The 17500-nt window shown below is 39.8% G+C and overlaps 1 protein-coding gene across 2 annotated transcripts in view; it reads left to right on the top strand.

Annotated features, from left to right (window-relative positions):
* Nucleotides 1-17500, top strand: part of LOC138043287 (fidgetin-like protein 1) — a 153803-nt gene that overhangs the window by 113879 nt on the left and 22424 nt on the right. For both annotated transcript variants that reach the window (XM_068889482.1, XM_068889481.1), the window contains exons 11-15: nt 3924-4017; nt 4348-4448; nt 5056-5135; nt 16170-16240; nt 16917-17078. In XM_068889482.1, coding sequence (XP_068745583.1) covers nt 3924-4017; nt 4348-4448; nt 5056-5135; nt 16170-16240; nt 16917-17078 — 508 coding nt within the window. The remainder of the gene's footprint in view (nt 1-3923; nt 4018-4347; nt 4449-5055; nt 5136-16169; nt 16241-16916; nt 17079-17500) is intronic.

The following is a 17500-nucleotide window of genomic DNA, read 5'->3' as shown; positions in this document are numbered from 1 at the left end:
GTCAGACACGATTTGATCAGGGAGCCCAAAGCGGGCAAACAGAGAGCGTAGTGTGTTAACTGTCTCTTCAGCAGTAGTATTCTCCATCATGAAAATTTCGCGCCACTTGCTGTGTGCATCGATGACCACCATAAGCATCATCCCCTTATCAGGCCCAGCAAAATCCACATGAAGCCTCTGCCAGGGAAGGGCGGTGGAAACTCCAGACAGAGCAGAGAAGGCCCGAAAACTAAACAGTCGCGAAGGCGCTTTTTCCACATTGTCTCCCCAAACTTACATTCAGTGGCCAAGTGCTTCAAGGTGGCAACATAGTGATTAACTGACTCACTCGGATTACTTGCACAGTTATCAAACTTGTACTTGGCTACCAGCGCTGATTTTTCAGGTCTCAGTTGTTCTTGCAGTTGCTCCGCAGTCAGCTCGTACGTGACTGCATCCTCTTTTAGCAACGCCGGAGCCACCAGGTCTTTAGCTAGTTGATAAGTCTCTGCTGGAAGATTTGTCAACAGAACTGCCTTCTTTGTTTTAGCATCCAAAATTCTGTTAGCAAGGAATTAAAAGTCCAGTTGCTTGGTGTAGGACTCCCAATCCGTTCCCACCACATATTTTGTCACTTTGCCAGTGGCCTGATTTCCACTCGTACGTGGCGCTTCGTCTGGCATTTTCTTGTCATGTAGGCCCAAATCATAACCTACTTCATCCACTGCCTGCGCTTGATAAAAAAATGATCCCAAGGAAAACCTTGTCACCAGTTGTGATGTATTCACAATGAACAAATCAAACAATCAAGATGCAGAACCAAGAATTTAATGAGTAATGTAAACCTCGGGTACACCCATGTATGGTGAATCACATGACTCATCATGTACAGGGAACCCAAGGGAAAACCTAACATTACAACCAATCATTAAAGGAAGGGTACATGTCTTCTCTCCTTAAGTCATGCATTGTTACTCCTAGTCCCAAGGTTTCACTGCCTAGGACTATGGAAAGTGACCTTAGACCAATATCCTTTACTTGTACACTAGCCAAGGTCATGGAGGGTTTGCCTGTAGCAGACTGCTGTCATCGTTGGATGGTAAAATAGACCTGTGCCAATATATCCGAGACCACATATGCCCTCCTGTATTTGTTGTAGGGTATCTACAAAGCTGTTGACAGTGGTGACGGGGCCACCCAGATTTTCTTTGCCCATTTTTCTAAAGGCTTTGACCTTATTGACCACATCATCCTAATGGGAGAGCTCGATAAACTGAGTGTTCATCCCGCGCTCCTAACCCGGATCTCTGCATTCTTGACCAACCAACAGCAGGCCATCAGAATTGGAGGTATTTTATCTGATTGGAACAAACTGAAAGGGGGAATACCTTAAGGGACTAAATTGGGAGTTATTATTCTCGTTACAGTCATGACAAACAAGTTGTTGTATGACTGGCGTTTAAGGATTAAGTTTTTTGGTGATACGTCATCTCTTGAAATTATTCCTGGGAACTGTATTAGTCTTATGAATACTGTTGTATCTGATCTTCATAATTTTGCAGTAGCTCGTAATATGGAGTTTAATCCAATTAAGTGTAAAGAAATGTTTATTAACTTCTTATGTAACTCTAATTCTTTGTGGAAACCAATTAGCCCATTGACTCCTAGGCGTTCCCCATTGAGGAGTAAAATCGTCTGGTGTTAGACAGAGTAAAATACTAAGTCTGGCTGGTTTAGGCCAGTTTGGACGTCAAAGGGTTAATGGGGACAGTGAGTGATTAACCCATTGACTCCCAGGGGTTCCCCATTGACGAGTAAAATCGTCTGGCATTAGACAGAGTAAAATACTAAGTGTGGCCGGTTTGGGCCGGTTTGGATGTTGAATACATTTTAAAGAAGGCTTGTAGGAGATTGTATTCCTTATGGGTATTGTGTAGAGCGGATGTTAACCACAAAAACATTTTAAAGGTATATTTAACCACAGTGAGACCAGTCTTGGAATATGCAGTACCAGTGTGGCAGTCTATTCTGTGTTAGCTGTCTCATGTCATCGAGTCAGTTCAGAAAAGTGCACTTAAAATAATTTTCCCAGAGGCTGACCTACACAAGTGCCCTCCAGTTGGCCCAATTAACAACACTGGCTTGTGTTTTAAAAAAAGTGATCATCCTCTGGTTCATTTATTATTTATTATAATTTAAGGACAATCCTGCAGCAGTTTTACTTCAACAACAATTTCACTAAATGCAGAACTAGGAGAGCTGAAGAATTTTTTACATTTAAATATTTTAATTAGTTAACTGTTAGTATTATTCGATTAAACTTATTTCATTATCCTTTTTTTTTGTAAAGCGATCTTGTTAAGTTAGTTCTTTCTGTTACTGCTAGAGAGTTTTAATAAAGTTTTCAACATTTCAACAAGGAATGATTACCACGATCGAATTGATTTCAGTCACCTGTCCTATGGTAGACAAAGCTGTCATAAAATAATGGTCTTCTTGAAACCAGCCGGTAGCACCGCCATAACATACTTGCCTGATAGGAAAGCTTCAACAACAAATCTACTGCAAAAGCCACATTGTGCTTGTAATCGAAGCACTTTCTGACAAGAACTACCAGTAGTTAAGTTGTAAAAAACAAAAAAAAAATTGACAGCTGTACATTGTCAACAGATCAATCTAAATTTCCCATTGCTGGTGCAACGGTTACAGAAAAGGGTGCAGTCCCTTATTTCTCTCCTCTTCCCAAGCTTCTCTCAGTCTTTTTTTTTTTCGTTTGCATGATAAAACACGACTGCCTCAGACAAGTGGGCTGCTCAGCTGATTTATGAAGGGACTGCTTGCAGTCTAACAGGATTTCAGCAAAGGCATCAGCAGAGTTTGTATTTGTTCACTGAATGTAGACCAATTCTGGATTCTTTTTGTTGAGTGTGGTTAAAAAATAGGGGCATGGCTTTGTTGGGGGTCGTCACAAGGAATGTATGTGCAAAAACTGTTAACATTAATTTTTGTCTCTACTTGTCCTTCACTTGCCCCTACTCCTACAATGTCTACTCAAATTCTGAGTCTGGGCTGCCTGTAGCCCAGGGTCTTTTGTACAGGCTCTCTTAAGGAGGCTTGAAAGGGTTTTCAGCTGAGAGCGCACACATAAGCCACATTTGCAATTTTAAAGCTGCTCGTGTCAGCTCATGATTTAAAATGAAATAAACAAATACTGCTGATTTCGCTCACTCTTCTTCTAATTCTTATAAGTGGAATATAAACATACATCTCCTATTCACAAAAACTACGAAAACTAACACAAATGGTTTAATGGTCACTTAAATCCGTTTGTGTTGGCCTGTAGCTCCACTTGCATGTGGACTCCAAGGAGCGAGTGATGCATGCATAAATGCTGGTTTTGTAACCCCCTCGTTGTTCCTGATTTTGCAATTTCACGTGTGTTTATATCTCTGCTTCAGGACTGTAAATTTGTTTTTGCATGTTTATGTTAGTCTGTTGGTGGAAAAAACTTAGAGCTTTTTTGAAAAACTGGCCAAACATTTTGCGCAATTTTAAATATTTTAGAGATTATTTCTAACATTATCGGGAAACGCTGTATGGGAAGATTGCACCTTCCCGTTTTTTTTTTCCAAAAAAGACAACATATGTTGCTTTTAAGGCTCAGAGCAATACCTTTATATTGTTGCCATCGTAACTGTTTTGAAGGAACATATGATGCAAGAAATATATGATGGGTGCTTAATATCCTGGCCAAATTTCGTCTTGATATGATTACCCTAACTTTTTCTAAGAACAGAATATGTTTATTTGTGTGAAAAAAGGAGAAACTATTTCAAGCCTCCTTAAACAGATGTCGTCCCTATCGCATTTTGTTTCAGGAAATGGTGTAATAGACCAGCAGGAATTAGATTGGAATATTACTTTCATTTCCATTTCTTTTTCAGTGGATTAAAACATGATAGAGTTACAAATAATCTAGATTTGGATGAGAGGTTGAAAAACATTGACCAAAAAATGGTTGAACTAATTACAAATGAGGTGAGTGAAGCCAAGATCATAAGTTTCACCCTTATTTCTTTACTGATTGATATACTTGTCATACCTGTCATTTACTACTTGCAAATGAGGAAAATTAGGAAACTGAGGAAAATTTCCAGTAAACAGTCCTTAGTTGTTAAATTTTAGTAGCATTTCCTAAACTCTGATTCATAATCAGAACAATAATATTAAATTATCAAAGTGCCTGTGAAACATAACTGGTTTGGTTAATCTCAGTAAAAGTGATGTAATTTGTAGCTTCTGGAGTTTTATGGTACATTTGAACTGTGCTGCTTTGGTCTGCACTAATGCGCAGGGTTTGTTTTTCAGATTATGGATCATGGTCCACCACTATCATGGGATGACATTGCAGGACTTGAATTTGCCAAGAGTGTCATCAAAGAAATTGTTGTGTGGCCCATGCTTAGACCGTAAGCATTAAATGATAAAGTACAACAAGTGACCTTACCTCTAAAAAGAAGAAATCATTACTATTCTTTTTAAGATTGACAATAATTGTATCAGTTTCACTGAATGAATTACCGGTAAAAAATATTTTATTACCTGTGAATTTGTAGAAAACTCTTCTTTATAATTGTTTTTGTTCGTGCTACTTATGCAATATAATAGGCTTATAATTAACAATTAGACCCATAGCCCGCGTAGCCCTTGAGGGCGAGGGGTCTAGTCGGACAAAAAAGGCAATACGGTAATAAAGTTAGCAAATGCAAGTTGAGGAAATATTTATTTGGGAATAAAACGAAAGAAAGCGCCATGCTTTTCGCTACTCGAGGACTATTACTTATAGTCATCTAGTAGCGTAGCCAATTAAAATGCAGGATTTGCATTAGTCCACTATTTGGGTGATACTAATTACTGTTATCCGTACACAACAAATGCAATATTATTACCCTTTCACTGGTTGCAGTCAGGGTTTTTTTTTTCACTCATCCAGTTTTGTTCCTCATACAAATTTGATCGGAAAACAGACAGAATGCCAGTTAATATCCTTTACACATATCTACTGTTTATATTTAGGGACATTTTTAAAGGTCTGCGGGGCCCTCCTAAAGGCGTTCTCTTATTTGGACCTCCAGGAACTGGAAAAACTTTGATTGGTATGCTTATACATGTATCCTGTATTTTGTGTACACAATAACAGAGTGAACATACTGGGACAGTGTTCCCTGTCTGGTATTTTTTATGTTTGTTGTCAGCCTTATACAACTTAAAGGACTTTATTTCTATCAGTGAAGTACATGAAGAATGCATGTTGTTACTGTTTCAGTTTCTCCCATAGCATTCCATATTCTTTGGTGACAAAGTTGGGTCTGACATTAGTCGACACATTTCTTTCCTCATTTTGTTTCTTTTCCATCTGTGTTGTCATCCTATATATATGTTTTCCAAACTTCCCTTTTCCTTGGTTTGGACTTGTATATAACATAGCATTGTTATTAGGGACATTGTCCCACATAACTGCAGCAAATTTGTCCACAGCAATGTACTGCAGTCCCTGATAACTCCAAGGGAAGCCTGCACAAGCTTGTGTAGGGCTGTCACTGTAGTTAAAGAGCTACAGTACAGGGCTCGACTTTAGAAAAAAAACCGTGGGGCCAGTTGGCCCCTAACTTTTAAGATTTGGTCACCAAAAAATTTTCCTTGAAAATTTCCACAGTAAGAACATTATTTCATTAAGAAAGATGATACAAACTACACCATGTTTATTTGGGGAAATACCTTTTTATATTCAGGCCTCAATACTTTGCTGAGATCAAGTCTCTGTACTTTGTTGTGGGTTAATACAATCAATTGCATATTGAATTAGAAAATTAAACGAGCCTTACCTGTAAGGTGAAGTTTGATTGTGATTCTGCCAAATCCCTGGTGACTCGGTGAGGGTTAACATGAGATGCACACGTGCCGGCGTGGATAATCAGACTTTCAAAGGTTGTGGACACGGTTATCAAGATACAAATGAATACAGAGAAAAATGGAAGAACAAGGGGCGGGAAGTAGAAAAAGTGTGAGGGAGGGCATGTTAACCCTCACCGAGTCACCAGGGATTTGGCAGAATCACAATCAAACTTCACCTTACAGGTAAGGCTCGTTTAATTTTCTAATTCTACCAAATCCCGGTGACGTCACTTCCGGTTAACATGAGATTTTACAGCAATAAACGTGGACACAACTATTCCAATCCACAAAGCCAACTTATCGACCTGGCACAGCTCCAGCAATAACGGGTTGGTTATAGAACTCCTGAAAAGCAGATTCTCTAGATCATTCGATGTGTTTCAGGATTTCATCAGTTGGAATCACCTGCCAGATCTCGATATAGCTGCTCATTTGGCGCTGTGAGCATTAAACCTTGCTGTATCTACTACACTTGCTTCCATAACAGCTTTAATTCATCGCCCATTTGCATTCGTACCAATGTGCCGATAAGGTATGACATATGAAAGGAGAAGACGGCCATTGCCGTGGTGACAAAACAAGCTGGGTTTTTACCAAGATAGCATTCTAGAGTAGAGTAAGTGGTTCTTCAGGGTACTTAAGGGTTCTTCCCAACCAAAAAATGACATGAGGATTTTTCCCAGGTCTGTCCTGCTTTACATGATCCTGTATGTAGAACATAAATAATAATCAGGAGTTTTCTCTATACCATCGCTCCTCAGAAAATGACAGTGTTTGACACTGCTGCCCATATGTTAAAGCTCGCGGTTTAAGGGTCAGTTCCTCCGAGACACAGCTTGCTTAGAGGCTACAATAGTCCTATATACTTTAGGACAGGCATAAGATCCCATGTTACCTGATATCGAGGAGTAAGCTTGCAAGAGTTGAACACACCCTACAGGTAGCGCACTATAAAAGGATGGTCAGTCACAGCGTAGTGACAACCAAGAAATTCAATCCCTTTAAGCAGCTTGCGAGTGCTGAGCAAGCCGTACTAATCGTCGAGTATGATGGTCGGTTAATATGAAAGGCGTGGAGAAACGTTAACACGTTGTTCACACTCGGATGTAGTGGATCAGTTTTCTCTTGTAAACCAGATGCATTTGCGGATGTGAACATCTTACTGCTTTGCTGCGCTAATTATTCAAGAGGACATTAGTAAGTTGGCAACCTCGCCCGGAATGTTGCCCTAATGAACAGTCGCCTGACACCTTGCATGTCAGGGGTTGCCGTTCTGGGCTCAGAGGGTGAGCATCCTCATGAGAAAATGTAATTGTTAGTGAATTGTGACCAATTCACAGGGAAAGCATCCACCTATGATGCTTTCATGTCTTGCTTCCAGGAAGCATAGGCACTAGTTTGATGGTTGATTCTACTTGCAAACAGGTCAATCTGGGGAACAACAAAATCCCATATATATATACAAGTAAATACCGCAATACAGTTCCCATAATGATCCATCTTCAAATCGGCGCGATAGAGACTCTGCAGTTACATTAAACCGCACCCTTTGACACGCAGCAGAAACGCCGACTATGCTTGTCAAACGGCCTATAATCAAATTACCTTAGCAATTGTATTGCATTCCTTGTTCCTGCATCCCCGATGCCACTGATGTAGGAAATAGCAGTCATGTTGTAAGGCATGTTCCTGATGCGCAGAATGGACACTGACCCGAGTAGGGACATAGTCCCCTGCCCTACGGAAGGGGGTTCAAGAATACTCAGTTTGCGTTTAGTGCATTATGGCACCCTGACCCATGCGTGATGCATCCACTGTAAAAGCGATATTTGGGGAACAACGGTCAATAACCCGGAAATCTTAGGAGACAGATGACTCACCACTCTAACAGCACCAATGCTGTCAGCAGACGGAGGCATGTTTACAACGAAAAACCTTATGAGAGGTGTGCCAATTCTTTGTCCCATTTGAAGTGTCTATACTACAAAGGACCAAACTCCACCCCAGGGAAAGTAGACGCTAAAGTTCCTATCAGTGTGGCAACTTCATGGATTGAGAACTACTGGGCGCACAAAGCTTAGTGGCACAAAACAACGACCTTGTCAGCCTCCGTTAAGGCTAAAAATATATGAATATTTTTACAAGAATCCTAAGAACTCTAGGCACTGGGTAGGGTGAAAAACAGACTGGGTCGGGTAAAACACAAAACGCAAGCGCGTAAATAATTGGGCAGTATGTAAGGTAGCCTCAAGGCAGGCCTCCTCAGAATCCTCCATGTAAAAAGAATTATCAATATAACCCAAACAATTAAGTCCGCACAGGGTGCGTAGGGTGGAAAAAAACTGATTTTAACACCCTGGTATAGATGCAAGGACTACCTGTCAGTCCATTGGGTAGGGCCCAAAAACGGAACAGAAAACCCCTCGATACAAACTTGAGATATTTTCTGAAGGTTGGCAATATAGGGATGAAATTGAAGAAATTGGGAAGGTCTATAGGACATAAAACACCCAGGTTTCATTAACCTTATGGTACATCTTGAACTTACAGTAGGTCAATGTTTGATTTAAAGACTTCAAACTGAAAATAACACTGAGCCCCATGTTCCTCTTTTGGTCATAGGAATATCGGAGAAACAATTTCCCCTGTTTCCGACTGACACCGTTCATAGATCATTAATTCCTGCATCAATAGCTTCTTGCTCAATAACAGAAAATTTGAATTCAAGTTCACAGCTAGATACACACTGATAAACGGGTCGGAAGTCAACCTTGCTATTCGCAATTGGCCAGCTTGCAATGGTGCAACTGACCTAATAACGGTATCAACGCTACTCATGTAACCAACCTGAGGATTACAGTTTAGCAATTTGTTTTCTTTTTGGACTGGGATCATGGTTGACGGCCTTGCTTCTTCTTTTTGTGGTAGGAGCCCCTTCTCCCCTAACAAAGGCATTGCAGAATATGACTTACCACCTCTCGAGAAGCAAACCGGGTGTTCAGATCTGGTTTCAGAGATTCTCAGCCACAAAGATTCAGTTCACGGGTTCCTGCCAATGCTAGAACAAGGGAATGTGGGAGAGTAGCCTAGAGCCGGCTCGCCTGATGCTTTATCACAGGCATTGATGGTGGCACAAAATGAGAAAACAAAAAAACTGTCGAGCTTTCTGGAGAGCCCTGTCTGAGGATCTAGTATAGCGAATATAACAGTGACATCACCTATTGTAATTAATATGCCAACCAGAGCCTCATTGGCTGTCCCAAAGGGTCTTTAGTTCCTGTGGTTGGCACACTTGAATAACAAAAACAATGTTTGTAAGCAGAGATCATCCCTACTTGGAGACAACCGATTACAAATAGTTCTGTTCACTTTTGAGGAGACTAGCAATCAGCAATTTTCTGGTCTTAAGTATTTTTCCACCAGCCCCTTTAGCTTTGTTTTAGGGAGATCGCCTTTGATAAGGTCTTCTAGGTCTTTGTCAGTCGCCGAGAACTCCTCTGCTAAGTTGTCAAAACTTGACCTAGGGGACTCCCCTAAGTAACTTGCAAGACACCAGTGAGCACAGGCGAAACCTCTGAGTGTTAGTCATCACCATCAGAGGGCTTATCCTGATCACTTTCGGAGCTCCTTCAGAGCCCTAAATTTAGCTTCAATCTCTTACTTAAATCTTGTTTCAGGGAAGCGACTATCCCTGTAGCTCTGCTTTCCTCAAGGAAGGAAGCGGTGGGGCGGCCCCTCATCTAAGTTTTGTGTGGATGCTAAAATGTAAACAACCGAAAAATATTGAGCTCTGAAGGACCAAGAACCTCAAATTCGGGAAAAAAATATTTATGTTTCCCTTCATATAGCCATTTCGCTAAACTAGAAGCGGCTCCAACTAGGAGAAGCGATTGCCAAGCACAGTTCTCGGGCATCCACATGTCCGTTGAAGTACACGTCAACTCGCGAGGTAAACTATAACTTTCTTTCCCTCAACTGTTGAAAACATTAGGCCTCAAAGGGAAAGTATAGCTTAAAGTTTCTTACCCGAACAACCGCCTCCACATTGGATAAGACTGCAAAAAGCGAGGCAAAAGGCTCTCGACCAAGTTTGTTGCAAAGCACTGTTCTCCAGCATCCATGTGTCCGTCGCGGTCCATTTCAACTCGGGAAACTATAACTTTCTTTCCCTCAAATGTTGAAAACGTTAGGACTCGAAGGGAAACTATAACTTTCTTTCCCTTAATAACCGCCTCCATATTGGATAGGATGGCGAAAAGCGAGGCACATAAGGCTCTCGACATAGCTTAATAGCTTCTAAACGACAACTTGTGAAACGTCAATTTTTCCTCGTTGCACTTTCCTTCCTCAGGCTTAGTTTTCGAGATAAACTGAATAAAACAACAAGAAGAAGTTAATTGAAGCGACATTATTTCCTTACCTGCGATAGTAAGGACAAATAAAGAGAATAAAAACCCGGAGACCACAATTAGCTCTGAACTCCACGGCTTCGCAATGTGTACTGATTATCCACGGCGGCACGTGTGCATCTCATGTTAACCGGAAGTGACGTCACCGGGATTTGGTAGAAACATTATTCTCCTTTTCAGCAAAGTTCTCTTATAAGAATACAATAAATTTTAAACTTCGTGAATGTCATTCCCAATAGCTGGGTAAGTTCTACAAAACTGTCTTCACAATGACTGCATTGTAAACAAATAGCATATTTCAACGTTAACAAAGATTGTGTCTCAACATTACTTTAAGTAGATTCCAAAATTTTGGTATGTGAAACAACTGAACTAACCACATAAGAAAGAGAAAAGGCAAAGGCACCCTATGACTTGCTAAAACTAAATATTGCTTTCAATTGTTAAAACATAAAGCTAGCTCGTGCAAGAATGCACATTTTTAGCAAAGTATCCTGATTTTATGTTTCAACCATCTTTGATTTCAAAACTATTTCATGAGGCACATTAGCTTCGTTATCAGTTACAATGTTGTCATTAGTGTTGTTAAGGGTCCTTGAAGAAAGGTCTTCTTGGCCTCTGTATCTCACAACAGTGACTTCCTGAAAAAGAGCTTTGTCATCACTTTTTTCCACCACTTTGTCAAAGGACTCAAGCCTACTGCCAGGGGCAGCACGTTTAGGCAATATAGATACCTTAGCATATGTTTTCCTTAGTAAAGAAACTGTAGAAGGCAAAATGAGATCATTCTGCTGAAACTTTAAGCTAACTGTTTCCAGAGTGGAAAACAAATCAGCCAGGAAATGACAGAAGGCTAGAAAGTGGATATCCTTCATGGCGACTGCTATGTACTTTGCCCTCCCTTTGATGTCAGCTTTTTGGGATGTGGATGCAAGGTGTTCCATGTGTTGGAGTACAGCAGCATACTGGCCAGGATCATCATGAGGATCTCCCTTTGGTGGTTTGATGAGGGACTTTAATGCACGACTGACATGGGGCAACCATCAGGTACCTTTAACTTGACCAGGCTTCAACACACCAATGCCCATAGTGTCAGCAACAGCTTTAAGCTCCCTTGTGCTCTTGGGGCTATAGTGGTATGTTTTCCATATAAGGTGAAGAACTTCGTATATCTTTTCAACAGAGGCACAGGATCTTTGAAGCTCTAACAAGGCCAGTTCCAAACGATGTGGCATGTCAATCAGCCAGGGCGTATCTTCTTTGAATTTAGCAGCTACACCAGCGTTCTTGCCCAGGTTTACGGACGCTCCATCTGCACCAAAGCCAATCAACTTGGTTTTCCAATTCCTGATGTCCAGTGCATTGAAGGCATTGAAGGCGTTGTTTATTGTTGATACAGAAAAAAAGCAATTGTTATTCTAACTTTTGATGACAATTGAGACTGACCTCCAGCATGTGCATGCTCGACTGCTATGTGGCCCACAAGACGATTCACTGGCTGATCATTCTCCACAAATCTGCAATGGATTGTCTCATTTTCGACCCCTCCTGCATCTTCACCACCGTCAATCATAATGGACATGTACTTGACGTGCTCGTTGAATTGACTGTCACAGCTAACTTGTTTTGGTACAACTTACCAACTTGTTGAGACCATTTCTGCACACTTCTTATCAGTCAAATACGCTTCCCCAATTTGGAGGTCATTCTTTCTTTGAAGATCTAGAAGTTTGGGGGACTTTGTAAAAGGAAGTTCTTCCTTTACTATAAAATAAGCTGTATTTATTTTCATGGCAACATTTTTTCCTTGTTCCTCATCACACCTGTTCCTCATTTTCACAAAGCTTTTGTCGTCCTCTGCCTTCTGTTTTGCCAAATAGGAATCACGAGCTCTCATGTGTTGGAAGCTTTCACTGTGCTTTTTTAAAGTTTCTCGTTTAAACGTTTTGCAACCTTTCACAAACTCTGATTTTCCTGGTGTGGTTAAAGATGATTACACTTTCCTCTTCATCATAGATAATCCAGGGAAAGTCATATTTCCAGTGAGGAAGAAACTTTCAGTTCGTCTTCTTAGTTGAAGTTGGTGGTTCACTTTCATTCTTTCTCTTCGATCCTGAGCTATCATCTTTTGGGGTTTTGTTGGCCAAGCTAGATGTGTCTTCATTGGCAGATTTAAAAAAAGAAATGTCCCTTTTGCAAGGCTTTTTCTTAGCGGGCTGAAGGTTTTCATATTTGAGATTCTTTGCAGGCACATTTTGTTAAAGCCAAAACAGGTACAAAATGGTTCGGCTGGAACACAGCATTGGGGCGAGGGTCCAGGTTGCCATCTCTAGACCACATTATCTGTATTTGCACTAAAGTGGGTTCTTCTGCCATTTGTGGGAGGATTTTTCTGTTCACATTGGTCTTAACCCAGGGTGAGCTTCTGGATAGATAGAAAACACGGGAGGTCTTAAAACTGTGGCAGTTATCTAATATGCATGTGTTGCGTGCTTCCGCTCGAACAGCTTCCACCCGAATTTTGGAGTTCGTCATTTCTTTCTCACCCGCTTCTGTCAGGATTGTCGAGAATACAGTGGCCTCTGAATATGGTATGCTGTTTTCAACTTCCAGGAACCTGTCTTTTAAGATTTGCACGTAGCAATCTGGGAAAAAGAATACTTCTCCTGCAACAAGTTGTCGTATGACATCACTAAGTGACTCGTTTCCTACCAACCATATTGAGGCTGCATTAAACATGCAATTGCCATCCCTGTTGTTCCTAACGCAACGTATCCTGTAAATGTGTCACTTGGAATGAGTGCAGTTCCAAACTCATCCTGTTCTACTCCAGACAAATGGTGATTTCCACCCTGGCCAAAACAAGAAGACAACTTTACTTGATATTGCAAAACAACCTCTTTCGCACGCTCAATTTTATCCTCCACAATAAAACACCTCAGTGTTTCTAACCTGTCCGCGATCTCCATTACTGCAAACGTAGAAAGGATTAGCAAAAATATATATCACCGGCCCGACGTTTGTTTAGACAAACTGTCAACTGTGCCTTCCCTTGTCGCTTCTCCTATCGTTCTTATCTCCCAGTCCATCATTTTGCCTAGATTTCTTGAGCATGAAGGAAAAGGAAAGATGAAAAACCATACGTAAATAGAAAACCCTTAGTGTTGCGTGCTTTGTTTCACTATTTTTCATTGACCAGGTATATGAAAAAAATATTTATTGCAGGAAGAAAATGTCATAGTTTTAATACGCCGGTTTCTGTGTTCATTGAGATGTGGCGACTGCATGCCGCAATTCCATGTGCGTGTGTGTGAAGCTATAATTTCAATTTGCAACTGCTGAGAATTGGAAGAGTTCAAAACGACATGCAAGCTTTTATTCAATCGTTTTTTGAAGCCTTTAGGCTCTTCCTTGTATTTTCTGCACAAACCAAACAAAACATTACATTTGAACATAAGTCGTAGCAAACAAAAAAAAAAAACATTTCAACGCTGAAATGCGCCGTTCCTTTTCACTTCCTTATTCAAAGTGGTTTGACCATCTTTCTTTTTTGCCGTTTAAGCAAGTTGTTTTTGTTTATTTCAAATTCAAGTCTTTGAAGCAATTCAACACATTTTGACGAGTCGCACCGGGTAGAAAATTCCAAAGCGTGTCTAAACACAGTAATTGAATTCAATCGCAAGCGGGAATAAATACAGTCAAATGTTGCAAGTCAAAAGTGGGCTACCGTAAACACCGGCGTACTATAAGCTGCACCCCGAGTTTAGCAACTTAGATTTTGGAGAAAACAATTCGAAAGAAATTAAAATAAATCGAAAGTGGAGTCTTGACAAAGATGTGTTACACCTGACGAACGTTTCGGTTCGTTTTTAGCTTAGTAACCAGGCATTTGATCAGGAGATAGAGTACTACTAGTACAAGAGACATCAACGTTTTCTCAATGCAAAAGGACATTTATTTTCACACACAAGCTCTTCGTATTTTATTACAATAGAAAAATGTATTCTTTAAATGTGTTTAAATGGTAAACATAAAGTTTACTGAACGGTGAAGAAACGGTTGGCCGTTTACCACGCGAATACTCGAGAATAGCATGGTATTTTCTCGCTCGTGGTGGATCAATTTCTGTCGAAGTGAGCGGCAATCGTCGACATTGTAAACAACTTTGTGGTGGAATGGAGATTCCCTGCTGAGTGAAGTTCACTTGCTCAAGAAAGGCAATGTTAAACCGGTTAAAAAATCTTTTAACAAAGAAGGTTTAATCATTGTGTAAGCTCAAACAAAAATGGCTCTTTTAGGAGCCACCAAACTCGCATAAGCAATGATCAATGCATAATGTGGTATAGTTTTATGAAGTTCTTATTAATTTGCTGCACAGGTCTATACAGACTTAAGAATTTTCGCTAAACTTGTTAATTTATGCAAATTTACGGCATGGTGTCTAGATGTTCTCATAGATAGGCCGCATCCCCGATTTGGTCCGACAATTTTGAGCAAAAAGGTGCGGCTTATACGCCGGTGTTTACGGTATCTTTGTTAAAGCTTGAGATACGACATTGCATGAATGGAAAGTTAAATTTACATCAAATGACCAAAATACTAACTGCTTTTTAGAAAACCTAAAAATAGTTTAACTGGAGAGAATGTGAAATTTCAGCGAGACAAGGAGAAATCCGATATCTACAACAAAAAAACAAAATGCTAATGCCCGTGTCTGAGATTTGCGTTTTGGCCGTTTGCGATCTACCATCAACATATTTTATTTCTTTCGCTTGCTCTGTAGGAACTACGAAATATTGCCAATGAAAAAGAAAACTATAATTTTATTCATGAGAAAGCTGCGACAAATATACAGTCCCTACAGACGCTACATGCATTCAGTTTCTTTTCGATAATGCAAGCTTTCGTAAATTAAATGATCTTAAATTACAGGCAACTCCTTATTCTTTTCCCACAACATACTGATGTTAAAATTGTAAAGCTAAGTGAAAACGAATGTTATTTCTCAAAGAAATGGTAAAGAATTTTTGTTTTTGCAAAAATCTCATTTTAGGAAGAAATGTCACTTCCGGAATACTTTCAACCAAACATGATTTCACAATAATAATTATAGTCAACGCGGTTTAAACGGTTTTGTACATCAAACTGATAAGAAATTACATTGTCTGTGCATTCCTCATTGTTTACAATTAACATTCATTCATTTCGTCATGGATCTTAAGAAATGAAAAAATAAATAAAATAATAAGTTGAAATCGTGGTGGCCAGACTGGTGACCACACGTCAAAAGTTAGTCGCCATCGGACCAAATCCAGTCGCATTGGCGACCCCGCAGTTCGCAACGTCGAGCCCTGCAGTACTTTTTACTTAAACTGAAACAGTAATATCCTAAGTGCTGTTTTATTGTCTTAATCATTTTTTGGGTTTAATAAATAAATCACCTTTCTTCCTGTAATTGTGGCCATCTTTGAGTCTGAAGGCCCCATGTTAAGTCTTCATTTTGGAACTCATCGAAATAAATTGATAAATTCCTTCACTACTGTCAATATGATAATGAAAAATGGTCAGGTGAATTTTACACAATGCAAAACAAAGAAACTTAAGAAAACAATCTGTCAATTCCGAAGCTGGTCCAGCCAATGACTATATAATTCGTGCTTTTAAGCATTATTCAATAATCTTTGCCACACACTCAATTGCACCAAGAAAATAGCGACAAAGATATTTATGATAAAGAATTTCCTACAAGTACATGCGTGGGGATGTACACAGGACTGTTATAGACAAAAATGGTTTAGTAACTATTAGGTTTTTTTACACTCTCAGGTAAATGCATTGCTAGTCAGTCCAAAGCTACATTCTTTAGCATCAGTGCATCTTCTCTTACATCCAAATGGGTAAGTTGTGTTGGAAACCTCAGCATGTATTTTAGTTGATTATCTTCATGTAATGTAGTGACTCTTTCCCGGACCCTTGTTAAGTATGCAGAAACTGGTCATTTAGTGCGGTTCTCTTGACCTTTGGAAAATTACATGCAAGCAAAGAAGAGAACGAGTTCTCACATCTTATGATAACCAATGGTACTGAAAATGGTCAAGCTAAATAGAAGATAATGTTGCCTAGTGTAGCTGTTGTTGTCTTCGTGTGAAATTATTTCACACTGGCATACGTAATAGAGTGAAATTTGCCTTACTTGTATGAGTTTTTTGGAAGGAGAATGAAATTCACACACAGGTATGAATGATACTTGTTCAAAATTTCGGTTCTTTTAAATCCTTTGCATTTTTTATTGTGAAAAAAATGTTTGAAGCTCAAGAATGTTTTTGCTGTAAATAATAATTCAATATACAGGAGTCGCGTTGTGGATCTTATTGGGGTCTTAATAAAATCCAATTTGAAACTTTTATACTGGTCGAAAATAATTTCATATGAGTAAATATTCATGGCAGTTAAATACTGCTGCAGCAATTTTGCCTTGCGTCCTCCAGAATGAACAAATGCGAGAAAGTAATGCGATATTGAATAAGAAAGTGTGACTTCAAGGGAAAAAATGTGTCTATTGTTGGATTTTAGGTTGGTGAAGGTGAAAAGATGGTTCGTGCATTGTTTGCTGTTGCCAGGTGCCATCTTCCCGCTGTCATTTTCATTGATGAAATTGATTCTCTTTTGTCGCAAAGAACGGATGGCGAGAATGATGCATCAAGAAGAATCAAAACTGAATTTCTTGTGCAACTGGTATGGGTTCTCTAAAGTAAAAAGAAATCAGATGAAACAAGTTAATTGTGTGTTACTTTCTGCCATGCATTTTTTACAGTACCCACTGTTTTGAAAAACATTTCTTTCTGAAGAGATATTGATTCTTAAGCCTCACACCATGAGCTCTTTAAATTTTTCTTTGCTTTGACCCTTATACTTGTATGCTAAATCCAAACACTACAGTGACTTTCATTGAAATTTTTCGGGACGCCTCGCTGGAATCAGTCTGCACAACTGAGCGCTGGTAGGCTCATTGCCACCACGCACTTGGTTCAGTTTGTTGCGGATGGGACTACTGTATGGGAGGTTGCAAGTTTGAAGCCCGGCTGGACCAACTCTTTGAAACTTAAATGACCGGCTGTGGACCAAGCGCCACCCTTATAATTTTATCTGAAAAAGCC

The sequence above is a fragment of the Montipora capricornis genome, chromosome 3, assembly GCF_036669925.1.
Source record: "Montipora capricornis isolate CH-2021 chromosome 3, ASM3666992v2, whole genome shotgun sequence".
Taxonomy (NCBI): domain Eukaryota; kingdom Metazoa; phylum Cnidaria; class Anthozoa; order Scleractinia; family Acroporidae; genus Montipora; species Montipora capricornis.
Note: the sequence above shows the minus strand (reverse complement) of the source record. Positions and strands in the feature narration are given on the sequence as shown.